The sequence below is a fragment of the Thermobia domestica genome, chromosome 11, assembly GCF_964235325.1.
Source record: "Thermobia domestica chromosome 11, izTheDome1.hap1.1, whole genome shotgun sequence".
Lineage (NCBI taxonomy): Eukaryota > Metazoa > Arthropoda > Insecta > Zygentoma > Lepismatidae > Thermobia > Thermobia domestica.
Window position 1 is genome coordinate 247543919 of NC_137464.1, and position 14946 is coordinate 247558864.

At 36.1% G+C, this 14946-nt stretch overlaps 1 protein-coding gene across 1 annotated transcript in view; it reads right to left on the reverse strand.

The window, feature by feature from the left end:
* The window catches only part of LOC145664886 (uncharacterized), a 47743-nt gene extending 35962 nt beyond the window's left edge, over positions 1-11781 (reverse strand). Inside the window, exon 1 of the mRNA XM_081731942.1 lies at positions 10875-11781. Coding sequence (XP_081588068.1) covers positions 10875-11622 — 748 coding nt within the window. The 5' untranslated portion in view covers positions 11623-11781. The remainder of the gene's footprint in view (positions 1-10874) is intronic.
* Positions 11782-14946: the final 3165 nt, after the last annotated feature.

The window sequence follows — 14946 nt, forward strand, 5'->3', positions numbered from 1 at the left end:
GGAAAAAAAACGAGAATTTTGGAAATTTTGGCTTTTTTCAATTTCATAATTTTTCTATCTAAATAGCTTTCTTATAGTATATTCTGTAGTTAGATAAGAATTCCATGACCTGAATGTGATATTTCGCTCTGAAATTCACCATCAAGATAGATGGAGCACATGTTTTACGAATTAAAGCTAACATGAAGAATGTAGTATTTGAGGGTAATTATAGAGACTATTTAACTTTATTTTACCTTTTGAGTTATCGACATCATTTTTCTTCTCTAGCTTGTCATCCGTGTTTCATTTCTAAGAGCTTTTAGTACTCTAGCTTCTAGCGCAAAAGTTAAACTTGCCCGTTTTTCTATTAATCCGTCAAAGCGTACGTTTTTCAATATATCCGTCAAACCGTACTTCCACATTTCTGTTATACTGTAGCTGTGAAGTGATTTAGCAATAATTTTCCGGACACAACCTTGAATACCAATTTATACAAATAATCAGTAGTGGATTTAGAAAAGTACTTTAGGATGGGTTTTTCTGATTGTTTCGTTTCCTAAAAAGTCCTAATTTTATTTGGGAGGTGCTTGAAGTTTATGAGTACAGGCATAGTCCCTAACTGATATTTCGTTTCGTTTCCATGTTTAGTAATAATCTTTCGAATACAACTTTAAAAATCATTTTATACTGAGAATCAGTGGCGGATTTAGAAAAGTATTTTGGGAAGGGTTTTTCTTACTAATGTTTAGTTTTTTTAAACATTCGTAATTTTTATTTGACGGGGGCTTAAAGTTTATGAGTAAAGGCATAAATAATAGATATTTCGTTTGTTGCAGACATTCCGTAACTATGGGGAACAGGTTTCAGTCCGAAAGACCGCCCCCCTAACCTTCGCAAAACCGTCACTGCTGGTAATTAGTAATAATAACGGTTTAAAAACAATAAGAAAGGAAGTCGCCCAACTCACAGTACACGCACTATTTCTACATTCACAGATGGAATGAAGAAAAGCTTTGTCAGAATGGTCGAATGCTGGTTGAATCCCGGACTTCCCGATAGAAGCGCAAAAGCTAATCACTCAGTCATGTTTGTTGTATTTAGCTTAACTTAAATATATTCCGTAGTCCTTTTTTGGGGGGGGGGGGGGGGAGTTCCGTAATGATATGTTGAATCCCTCTTGTTAAAAATTCAGAAAACTTGAGGATTGGGTAAACTGTGATGGTGGTTCTATAAAATTTAACTGTAGAATTTCAAGAATATACAGAACCAAAAGCTCTAGATGTGCAGCCTTTAAGTGTATCATATAAATCTAAGTATTTCTCTTATGTTTTATTTTAATTTTATTTTGTTTCAAAAAGAGGGTATGGAATATTTTGAAGTAAAAATAGTACATACTATTTTGCTAGTTATTTGTGCATTCTTTTAAAAGAAGTGTTTACTTTTAGGGTTGGCTGGTTTACACCAACTTTTTTTTTTTTTTAATAATTGCTTTAAACCACAAAAATAAAAAGAATGAAAAATGCGAATCGTGTGAACTTCATGGTGACGTTTCCAGATATCAAACCACCTGCAATAGTTTTATTTCCCTTTCACCTTTTAATCAAGGTGTCCCATGTTCAATTCTCGGTCGAACCACAACCCTTCTTTCATGCGTAACCCAAGTAGCGGTTCGGATGTCAGTTTAAGCGATAGTCTTCTCCTTGATAACCTCAGTATTTCGTAAGGATGTTAAGCCTAAACATACGAAACAAACCAAATTGTATATTTCTGCATGCCTAAATACCTGTTGTTTTATAAAGAAGCCAAGATTGCTTAAATATATTGATAAAAATTGGCAAAATTTATCGATTGCCTACGTAGCCTCCAACATTAGCTTGGATTGGACTTTCAATGATATCTACGTACTAAATTTGTAATTTAATACCTCAGTTTTAGCGTACTGATTATGGTATGTTGACCTTAAAATTTTACATGCAAAGCAATAACAGGATTTTCCCGTTATTGTCTTACATTTCAAGTAATGACGGGATTTTCCCAATGGCTAGGGCGGGAGATTCTCAATTTAAGAAATTTACTGACCGGACTTCTATGGGAGTTCTTCCGGCATAACCCCGCTGTTGCATAATAACACCAAGGCGAAACAAACTTATTTCTGTGAATCTGTAATATAAATACATAAAGCAAAAATCTAAATCAAAAAAGCCTGATTTAAACCAAAAAAGCCTGGTTTAAACATCCCCAAAAAACGGGTTTTTGGCATTTTCAAAAACAACCATGGTTCTTGCCAACTCTGCTTACTTTTGTATATAGGAGGGTAAAAAAAGTCTTATATACATTGGTTAATCCTGTGGAATTCATAATGTAAATATGTTGAAGAAAAATTGTTTGAAATATCTTTTCGAAATTCATAGTTTATTTTCGATGTTTTATATTATTATCAGCATCAACCACTAATTAAATGATTTTTTGTGTTATAGAGAAGCGATACAAAGTCTGTTTTATCAATTTAAAGCAGTATTTTGAAAAAAGCCCCAAAATTTCCCAAGCAAAAAAGCGAAGCAGAAAAAACCGAGTTTTTTTCCAAAAAAGCCGGTTTTTTCCGAGCCCTTGCATCTCTAATGTGAACTATAAGCAAAAGCGTCTGAGTAATTTCTGAGAAAATCATGAAATAAGTCACCCCCAAGAATAAATTATCCCTTGTGGATCTTTTCAGGACAAACGAGCTATGCTATATTGTTAGTGTTTTCGTAAAACATTTATTTATGAAATACGAACACAATCGCCTGAGTCGTTCTTGAGGAACTCGCAGGGTAAAACTTACTGTCAAAAGTAATATACCATTTCTAGTTTTTCCGGATGAGGGAATTATACAATATAGCTAGGTTATTTGTCACATGTATTTATAAAATATGAACAACAAACATCTCCTGAGTGTTTTTTTAGGAAGGTCATCGGGAAAAGCTTACCCCCAAAGGTAAACTCTTCTATCTGTAATTTTGACAGTATATCGAGTAATTTTTAAGCAAATCGTCGGGAAAAAATTCACTGTCAAAGTATGTCTTTTGGATTTTTCTTTTCGGAACAAGCGAGTTATACCATATTGTAAGATTATTACAGAAAATATTTTACTGAAATTAGAACAAATTTGTCTCAGTTATTACTGAGAAAATTGTCCAAAAAAATTCAACCCTTGAGAAAACCACTTCTTCTGTATGTTATCGGAATAAACGATTTATGCTGTATGTTAGTTTATTAATGAAACATTTCTTTACGAAATATGAACAAAATTGCCTGAGGCGTTAATGGGAAAACTATCGGGGTAAAGCTCACCCTAAGATTAAGCTACTCCTTCGAACGAGTTGTTTGTTAGGTTATTAATGATACGTTTATTTATGAAATGTGGTTGAGAAAATTCTGCAAAAAGAACGCATACCATACAGTAAATTACACCATATATATTTTTTCAGAAAAATTATTCATATGCGGTGGAGATTCGTTAATAAAATATATATTTATAAAAAGTAAATTAAATCGTCACAGCTTTTTTACTTGAGAAAATTGAATTGTTTTAAATTTTAATCCTTCAGTAAATTACCCTTACTTTTAGATGTCGAAGGACATAAAATTCGAAAGATAGTATGTTATTAAAACGTTATGTCTAGAATTCGGTCCAGATACGTTGAACAGTATGGCCTCTATTTGAGTGCGTGTAAAAGCGTGACGAACCGAGAGACGAATAGATGGACAGACATCGAAAAATCACTTTTTCGATACGTAGGAGCCATGTAACTTGAATTCACTGAAATCTGGTATTCAGTTTTTATAACTATAACCACACTTTCTTCTTTCGTCGCTCGAATGTGAAAACGAATAGGCCTACACCGACACGTAATGTGATAATTTGTAATCCCAAAAATTTAATTTGTTATGTTTAATGTGTTGTCACGCTAGAAAAAGAAGCTTATGCATGTTAGATCATTTTCTTATCAGTTTTTCACGCTACTATATAATTCGTCGGAAGCATTCGTGTTATTCACAAAGAGAGCTGTAAAATTTAGTTTTGTTTAAAGAAAGAATTCTTGATTTTTTTTTTTTTATACAGACGCATTTGTTGCACTTCATATGAAACAAAAGGAGAGAGAGAGAGAGAGAGAGAGAGTCAATACTCTAAAAAGAAACACACACACACAGAAACACTAGAACAGACAACGAGCTATGGCTGTGATTGTGTTCGTCACGCTGTGTGTAAAGCTGCAGGTCGCGCTTGTTTTGTTTTTTACAGACACACTCGCAGTGAGTTGAAGTTTGAAGTTACTTCTGCTGTGTTAAAAAAAAAAAAAAAAAAAAAACGGAGAGGGAATGATTAAGCATACCATACCATAAACTAAAAATAATCGCTATTAGTAATAAATAGTAAGCTAATTCTGAATAAATACGTCATCAGAACAACAAAAAGTTATTTCATTATTACATTGTTTCGGTTCTTATTAACATAAAAATTATACACTTTCTAGAGTGTATTGTAAAGAAAAAAAATTAAATAGGATCGGATGGGATTCGATCTGGGGTCAAAACAGTATAAGAATTACTAATCCGTCACTCTACCCACTTGACCACACAGACTTTCTTTTGTTGCCTATCTTTTTCTTAAGAAATAACTGCTCATGGCTATAGAGCATGTCACTTCCAAACTTAAGACAACAGTTTTTCTCTTTGTTTATATATTTCCGTACAACATCTTGGTTACAGAAGCTAATTTATATTTGGCAGACAATTTACACCCTAGATTTAAGCCAATAAATGCAATATTTTACTCCACTTTCCTGTTCCTTGATTCAACTGTCCCCCTGTTACCAATTCTGTAATTCCCTCTACAATCGTGCTGTGCTACTCCAAAAATTCCCTCGAAAACATTATTGCCAGTATACACAAAACCGAACATAATTTTGTTTTTTGCTTATATTTTATCATTTTATTATATTTTTTTGGAAATATCTCCTTAGATGGATTGCTTTCTATTATCTCCACATACTAATAACTGAATTTTATCCATAAACATAAGGAAAATGAAATAATTGCGAAAAATCGTGAGTTACAGTATACGCGCAATTTTTTTTTTTTTTTTTGTGCATGGGAGTACATACTGTGAAAGTAGTAGTACCTAGTTCCGTACGAAAAAAAAAAAAAAAAAGGTTTACCAGAAAACTACCGAATTTGCATTTCTGCATCTGTGAGTCATATGTGCGGTATCATACCAAACCCCAATTCATTCTGATTATACTGACGTACAAGCTGGTAATCAAAGGTAACTAAGGTAAAAAACTCTGAACTAGAGCACAAACAGAAAATTCCTAAAGTGAGTGTGTGACATATTAAAATATCAATTTCGGACAATATATGTTTTGCATCTCCTTATACCAGTTAGTATGTTAACAGGCCATTCTCTTTCGTCTGTTTAGTACTGCGTATCCCTTTGATGCGCCAGGTCCCGGGTTCGATTTCACTGGGAGAGCACAAAAATTTAATTTCATAATCACCCATTTTCATCACTCTTCCATCTCCTTGGACGGTACGGTTGCTCAGTGGTAGAGCCAGTGGCGTAGCAGCTGCCCCCGCAACCCCCGCAGTGCGGGGGGGCCCCGATGTATAGGGGCCCCGAAGTCTTGCGATGAATAAAGTTTTAAAGAAGTAGAACTTCCACCTTACTTGTGTCGGCTTTACAAGTGGGGCCTCTTCTCTATACTTTGCGGGGGGGCCCGCAAAAGTGTGCTACGCCACTGGGTAGAGCGCTTACCTCTGGTACGGGATGTCCTTGGTTCGATCTACAGCCAAGTAAGTTTGTGGTGGACAATATCCTGCCCGCGGGTTTTTGTCCGGCGTCCCGTTTCTCTCCCACATTTTCATTACACCAATTATTGCAATATCATTCACTTGCTTTAATCGTAAGCCTCCTTCACAAAGGCGTCATTTAGGGGGGGCAATTGCCCCCCCCCCAAGAGTTTGAGGAACACATATACTTTAATCAATTGTATACTATGTACTAGTACAAAACATGAAAGTCTTATATCGATGGCGTTCTTGCCCCCCCTCCCAAGCGAAGTCTGAAATGACGCCCCTGCTCCTTCAGCCTGAAAGATATAATTGTGGTTCATTGAACTTGGAGACTTCATTTCATTTCTTCTCCGTCTCCTTTAGACTAAAGGGCACTACCATGAGAGTAAAGAAGAAATAATAATAATTTTATTAAATTCTTCGTACTTCAGCAATTTGAAAAGTATCTGGGGGCAAGGGAACCTATGTTACTTTTTAAAGTATCTTTCGTGATAGTACCTGCGCTCTGGGCCCTACTAGAGGTGCTCAAGTAAGTTACCGATTTTAATGTTCTTAAAAATTCGCAGAATAAATCTCGAATTTCATATCCGAGTGGCTAACTATGGCACCATTCGAAAAGTTGACCCAATCCAAATATCACGATGAACGAATCATGAAACTAAGTTAATCAGCATAAGAACAGAAGCTTCCGCAATGAACGTCTAAACTTTCCTTTAGTAAACACATTATTATGAAAGGGTTAAAGTGAGGTCTACTTCGGCAGTTGGTATCGTATACTAGAACAGTGTTACGATTTGTATGCATAATGGGAACGAATTTCGGAAGATTAAAAAAAAAAAAGTACGAAAGAAGTAATAAGTAAAAAGAGTAATATTTATCTTGAAGCGTGCAGCTGTGGGAAATTAGGAGGCTTGAGCCTTCCCTACATTACCTAAACTAATTTCGCTCCTCCGTTACAATAAGTACCGTAACACGGGGTTACTTTGCACAAGATTTAAGGAATTTTAAAGAAACCCGCATGTAACTTACAAACGTAACGATTTAGAACACTGTATTTTAAACATATAATAGCTAGATATATAAGGAAAACATTAGTGCAACTTTATTGGTAAACATTCAGTATGACCATAGTTATTCAAATATGAACTTTGGTGCAAGGTAACCCCATGGCAGTTTTGTAAATACTTCGCACAACATACAAAAAAGTATGTTCAACATATGAACATAACGTTTCTGTGCAATGTTTTCTCTTCAGTATTTATACATTTTATTTCTACACAAAACTGCATGCAGTCTACAAATATTGATATTAGAATGATGTTACAGGTATCAGTACTTAGTAAGAATTATCAATATTTGTAAGGAAAATTGTGTATTTTCTGGTACCGGTACAGAAACCACAATCTAATAGTTTAGTATATGTCCCACAAAAATGAACTCAGGAACAGAAAAAAATCCGCGTGAACTGATTTTCCTTGGTTATTCCTTATTCAAGAATTTGATCCCAACTGCAATCAGTGGAAGATTTACGGGGTTTGGGACTTTCAGGCTGAACCCCACCCAAATAGCATGATTTGAAAAAAAAAAAAAAAAAAAAACTAAGCGCATAAGCTGCAAGTTCTCCCAAAGTCTAGATTTCGTAGTAAAAAAAAAAAAATAAATAAAAGCCCTCTCAAACTACTCTTCTGGATTCGCCGCTGTTCACGATTTATTTTCTAACAAAAAATTCATTCCGGCATCTACCTAAATAGGAAATTTACTAGGAGGTTCCAGTAGTAATTATTTCCAAATCTAAGAGGACCGGTGCAAAGTATTTACGAGTAGATGCTGAAAGCGCCTTCTTCCAGTTTAACCTTTTTTATGACTTTAAAGCGTTTCACATTTCAATTGTTGCATCAAAGTTCCGTTATACACAGTAACATTCTACGAAACTGACGCAACTTCGACGGAAATTCTTGTAGGTGATATCTTTCAAATTTTGTCGGCTTTTACAGTGTCTGCTTTGCATCTCACAACAACAACAAACCCTCCCGGTCATTAGAACTGATGTTAACCGCTAACATTATAGCCAAAATACAGTTACATGTTCTATCTTACGGTGGCAGTTGAAACTTCCTCTTTACTGTTAATGGTTTTAACGACACAGGACTGTGAAATTCTCTTCATATTTCGTGCAAAGTAACCCCGTCTTACGGTATACTCTAATTTATGTTTCGGTTGCCTCAATAGCATAGGCAGGCTTCTAGGAACATAAATGCTCCAGTGTGTTATTATTTCGCTTAACGCCTTTAGTTCATTTTCTTTTTCTTTTTAAATTAAAGTTCAGCGTTCTTTTTCAGCACCGAGCTTATATGAGATGTGAATATTGAATTTAAGGTGGAATCCGAACTACTGCAAGCGTTACAATCGTAATACTCTCTCACCGGAAATAGAACTCCGGACCACGTGCATTAAAAGTGCGAGTATTAGCCATTAGATCAATCAGAAAAGTATTGATGTCGTATTACACCGTACTTTAATTCTTTATGAGATTGTGCTACAATAAAACGAAATCTGTGTAGGTGTACTTTTGACACACCACACCAAATATTTGTTTTAAAAAAAATATATATATATATAATTCTTTTACTAATTTCCTCCTATTGTGTCCTAATTGATCTGCCTTTGGCGACATGAAATACCTCACTTCTCATAGATAAAATTTAAGAACAAGTGAAGTAGTTGTTGAACAATTCTATCACGATTTGCGTAAAAACACGATATCCGGATGTATGGCATAAAAAACTACACTGCAAAGAAAAGAAACCAATCTGTGCTAGGTGGCCACTAAAAGAAAGAATGTTGATTACAGGCAGAGCAAAGCAGGTGGACCCGCGCGATAGCCAGGGGGTGCGTCCCAAGCAAGTAGGCGCATCAGAAACGATGAGTATACGCGTAGTGAAAACAGATAGTATTTTTTTTTTTTTTTTTTTTTTTTTTTTGCCAATAATACGAGTTTCATTAGGATTTGTCATGGTTTCATGCTAGTAGTATTCCTGCTCTTTCATGGCTAAGTGGTTAGCGTACGCACATTTGGCGTGGTAACCCAGGGTTTGATTCCCGGCAGGAGCTCATGTAGTTCGGAATCCAGGTTAATCAGTAGGTCCAGTATTATACAGCCTCCCTGCTAAAAGCGACATTAAACTCAAAAACCAACTCGTCAGCTATTACTATTCCACCTGTAAACATAAAATACAGCTTCTGTATACCGTACAGAAATACACCGTCGGTGGAAAGTAGTATCTATATAGACATCATTCATTTGCACTCATTTATTTTCTGCCGTAAAGCACTTGTAATGATTTTACACAAGTAATTCTACACTAATAAACCTAAAATACAACTGTATTTCTTTGTAATTAATTCTATCGCCTGCAGAAATTTGATCTTTATAAATATGTCTTTTTAATACAAAGTATTGAATTTTACCCGTAAATCTTTTAAAATGTAATATACCAAGAGTAAACGAGCACCACGAAAGCTACTAATGTATCTAAAGGAAAATTCACATCTCCGAAAATCGTTACTTTTATTACGGAAAAATATTAGTGTAATATTTGCACACATAACTGAAAGTGAAGATATTGCGACCCGTATAGAATTCAGCCATTCAATTCGTGGTTTCGATGTTGTTAGGTCTTACACACTCACGTGATAATTTGTTTTATATTCGTCTAAAAGGTCAGAGATCCACATAAACTCTTTGTTTGCCTCATACTGAATTATGGAACCAGAAAATGTAGATATGGTCGTAGAACACATATGAGTTATTTGTTATCCAACTGTACGAACTTGTATTATGAAAATTTACCTGCACGATTCTATCATACTTGTCCAGATATTGGTTATAGCCCGGTTCCAGATTCAATCGATGAGAATAGCAACTGAATGTCAGCTCAGCATGGGTGACTTTTAGTATGCAAAACCAGCGACGGCTCCGAAGTCGGCACTGCGACTCACAGTGAGCTGTTATAAACCTTCTAGTTTACGTACATACCCACAATCGCTGACGTGATTACTCCCCACGGATGCACGCCTCACTTGTGCCTGGGCCCCTGGTCTGACTCGATTATATAGCAGTAGTGCTTTTTAGTGTCCACCTAGCACAAGTTAGGTCGTTTTATGCACTATAATTGTTACGCCATACGACCACACACAATTCATATTCATCATAGTTACAAATACGGAACCATAATCATTAGCAGTGATTTGGGGGAGAAAATAAATAATACCCGCCCAGAATCCTAATTGGGACCTACCAGTATTTAATAGTAGCAAACTTCCATTTAATAGCCCAGAATGGTACTCGGAACCGATAAACTGACCACTTCCGTACATTTATGTAGAGTCTTTAATTCGATCTAAGACCATATAGTTAAAACATTGTATCTATAAGTTTTCCCGATCATACAAGTACCGCAAAGATATGCCACACGAACATAGGCATGATTTTTTACAGTATATAAAGTGTCTTTTTATTATCCTTGTTTATGCGTATACCAACTCTGATGCACTACTGCTCCCTACGGACGAACCACTGCGCAAGCCCCAAGCTGCGTTCATGCTATGGTCCGGTTTGATATCATCCGGGATTTTCGTGACCACCTAGCAGAAGCTTGTTTGTTTCATGCACTAGTTTTTGTCTCATAGCCAGCACGCTTAGTTGCTGAAGAAAGAAAAAAAAGCTGGAAAGGAACAAATACTTGCGATATACGATTATAACTGTAGGGAAATTAAACTGGAGTAATTGTACCAACTATACGTAAATAGTAATAACGTTCAAAATAACTTTATATCCCTTCGATGACGGTTAACCACGAGCGGAACCTTAGCAGAAGTGTTTACTAACAATTTTTTTTGAAACTTGCATTAGTTGATAATATCCATATGAGAGTACGAATGATGTGAAACTAGTGAATCATACTTTTGAACACCATATTATTGTTTATTAGCGTTTAGAGGAAAAATTGAATTTTTTTAGTAGAGAACACACTGAAACACGAATTATACATTTATACTACCTTTTTCAGTTCTCCATTCGAATAACGCTCTATCAAAAAGAATAGGTTCTGGAATATATTCTACTTCCGGAGTTTTTTCGTTCCTCTTATTGGAATCACTAACGATGTCCTCACTACCACTATATGAGGAAATACTGTTTCTCGCTGATGATGCACATAGGGATTTGTTTTTATGTTTATGCTTCTTGTGACGCTTCTTTATATCATCATCACACGACAGTTCTGAACTTGAAATTTCACTCAACCCACTTAATGACTTAGGACTTGTCACCTCTTTACTTCTATCTTTATGCCTTTTTTTTCTACGATGAGAAGAGGTGTCTGAAGACGAAACTGATGATGAACGCGATCTCTTTTTTGATTTCCTACGATGTTTGTGTTTATGATGGTGCGATTTTTTCTTCTTAGAATGATGTCTATGACGCTCTATCCCTTTATCACTAATCGTACATACCGGTACTTTATTAAAAATTAGAGACGCCTTAAGACCACAACCGTGTTCAATTTGGTCGTCTTCCTTTACAATCGTATATACACCGAATTTTGGATGTAACTTATGGAAGGTAACACTTTTTATATCTTTTCCCAAAACATAATTTAATACATCTATAGTTGACTTTTCAAGTGCAATAAGGTCATTTGAGTCTCCACCACTTTCAAACTGAACAGTACCCTCCCAATTATCAGTTGTGATGTAGACTTCTTTTAATATAATTCCTGGTGCACCGTACACTGCACGTCCTTCCATAACACTCGATCACCAGGCTAGAACAATCTATCAACAATCGACTCAGAAATTAATCAAACCACACTTCGCAGCACAGACAAAGAATATATATGTAATTATCTATTCTTTGTCTGTGCTTCGCAGCCAGTATTCCGCCAAAACCTTGACACAGTAAGCAGTGATGTTAGGTCCTCAAGTTAAAAATTTCTCACAGGAATGCTCACAAATTCCCTTTTTAAGATAAAATTTCCTAATTTTCGTTTACGATAAATTCACGGATGATAACATTGAAGTATAATAAGTTCAAAAGCACAAATGTATGTTGTAGAAATATGAGCATAGTATATTAATCCATTGGTACCCAATACAGTCGTCTTTAAACAATGATATATATTCGATAAACAATGCTACCTTTATGCTTTTGATCTTATGTTACTATACTTCAATGTTATCTTCCGTGAAAAATTGGGGGTGCGGGTACTCACTGAAGGGGTGACCTGCTCCCTTGCAACAGGCTAACGACTCCTCTGCTTATAGGGATTTGAATTCGCGATATCTCTCAACAAAGACTTCCGAATCCAAAGGATTCAGTTTCCTAGACTACTTTTCCATAAAAATATTTATAAATTAGAACATCGATGACAAGTTACTGAAATCAAATTCCTAAATCTAATGAAGCTGAAACAGTTGAAAACGAGGAAGGCAATTGACTACAATATAAATATTACTCACCAACATGGACGGCGATTAGGGGAGGCAAAGGGGGGCAGTTGCCCCCCCCCACTTTTCTGCAATGGCCTATTAATGTATGTAGTTTCAACCAGGGAAATTTGTATATTAACATTGATATACAAATATTCAGATCATGTCTTGCCCCCCCCCCACTTTTAACGTCCAATCGCCGCCACTGCTCACCAATATGATCCTACTTCACCAATCACCAGTGATTCCTACAAATAATTATTATTTGCTCCAATGCTAATCTTACGTGCACTTACGTTTACTTTTACACAGCGGCGCAAACCTTCATTCAACATGGGAAGGGGAGGTTTAGAGATTTTTTTTGGATGTTCAAAATATTTATGAAGTTGAAAAACAATGATGTGGAGAATCAAGAGAGCAGAGCTGTCTTCAACATTGGGAGGCGGGCACCTTTGAGGCTTATTTTGGTGGACAGTGACACCAATTTCTTGGGAGGCGAGCAGACTTGAGGCTTCTCTGGACATCAATTTCATCTCACTTTCCTTTGTGGCAATTGGACACAAATCAACACTTTTTTTTTTCAAAAAAACATATTTCAAATCGGATCATCCCCCCAGATCCAAGATTGGAGGGGACATGTCCTCCTCACCCCCCCAGGATTTGCGCCAGTGCTTTTACACATTAACTATTATTATAGGAATATCGATAGATTGTGGAGTATTTCGTTTAACGAGCAAAACGTGAATTTTGATATTTCTTAACTGGAAGTTCGTTTCAGTTGACCCACAAGTACACTACAACCAGGGGCGTCATTTAAGGGGGCCAGGAGGGGGCAATTGCCGCCCCAAGAGTTTGAGGAATACATATACTTTAATCGATTGTCTACTAATGTACTAGTACAAAACGTGAAAGTCATATGTCGGTGGTGCTCTTGTCCCCCTCAAGCGAAGTCTGAAATGACGCCCCTGCATCTCATATACAAGGTTCGTCACACTCAAAGTTTTATATTTTTCGGAGATAGTCTAGCAACCATTTTACTATCTTTGGACCACTTCAGACGGATTGACTCACAAGTAAAGGATAAGAAACTCACAAAGGAAGTGAATTACAATGTATAGGTGTTGGAATGAGTTTGTAGCAAATTTGTAGAAGTAACACGATATGAAGTGGAAATATTTTTTTTCCAACAAATTGGCATCCGTCCGAGTACACCTCCTTGCGTTTCTTGAGGCCTTTCAAGTTGCGAGCATGCAAGGACTTTTGCCATTCAGATCTAAGCAAAGCGTCTGCAATGTCCGTCAATCCCCCCCCCCCCCATACGTAACTTTTTTACTGGTTGCCTAACCGTAGTTTCGGCCTGCAACAATGTTAATCTTATGGGCTCGAAACGGCCCTTAAAATGTTGCATAGAACAATAACGATACGGTTTTTGAAAATTTGTATGAGAACTGGACAATCTACACAAAATTTGGAAGTGACCAGTGAAAATGACATGTTTCTAGCACTTGTGGTTTCCGAGATCTCATTTTCGAAAGAATTGGCGACAAACATATAAACCATAAACCTAGCATTTTAATATATATATATATGAATTATTGTTTAAATTTTTACTTTTCCAATTTTTATTTTGTTCCCCTCATTTCTCATCAACTTTTATTTATTCCATTGTTTTATCCAATCATTTTCTCCTATTCTCCGATTTTAGGGGAAAGTGGGGGAATACCACGCACTTAAGGTACATTTTCCAATATCTCACTACAAATCAAACAAATTAAGATGAGGAAAATGTATGTTGTAACTTAATCATTCTAGTTTCATATTCGGTCGTTGGTAGTGCTCCTTGACTTTCATAGGTTTTGTAAAAATAAATTTTGTGGAAAACGGGAAACGCGTGGTATTCCCCACCACATCGGGTATTCCCACGCATTTCATCGGGTATTGGCACGCATTAGTTACTAGCGCAAATTCCTTAACGTGAAGCACCAGAATCACTTTCCAAAAACTTCAGTTTTTTTTTCTTTTTTGACTGTACAGACCTGTACGATTCATTTACACATTAGTAACAGGTTTATACGATTCAAACCTGTACGTTTAGGCCTGCTTCTAATTTGTTTCTTCAGGTTGTCTTCACGTTTTCCACCAACATTGTATTTTCGAGTTTTCTTCTCAACTTTGCTTTCTTGGTGCTTTCTTCGCTTAGTGATTTTTCTGAATTCGATATCTATCAATATTCATTTGGTTGAAGTAGAAGTTTGTCTTTTGTTTGTTTCTGAATTTTTTTGTTATTTCGAGTAGTTGCCAGACAGGGATAGGAGAAATCTGTGAGACTTTCAAAGCCTCTTTTTGTAAAGAAGACGGTTGGACAAGTAATGGTAACTGTTGTGATGATGTTCCGGGTAGTTGATGTTCTTCCCGATTTAGCCCTGCAAATTCACTTCTTCAGAAGTCTTTCATCTTCAAGTTCTACGGCTTGGACTTGCTGAAAAGCTTCAAAATCTTCTTTTGTAAAAGTGTTTGGCTCCAAAGGACAAATATCCGCGTTTTTTAATCATTAACTGTTTTATCCATATTTTCTGCTTTCAGATAAGCTCTATTAAAGATCTCGGCTAAGTCATATGGAGAAATTTTTCATTAACGTAGTGT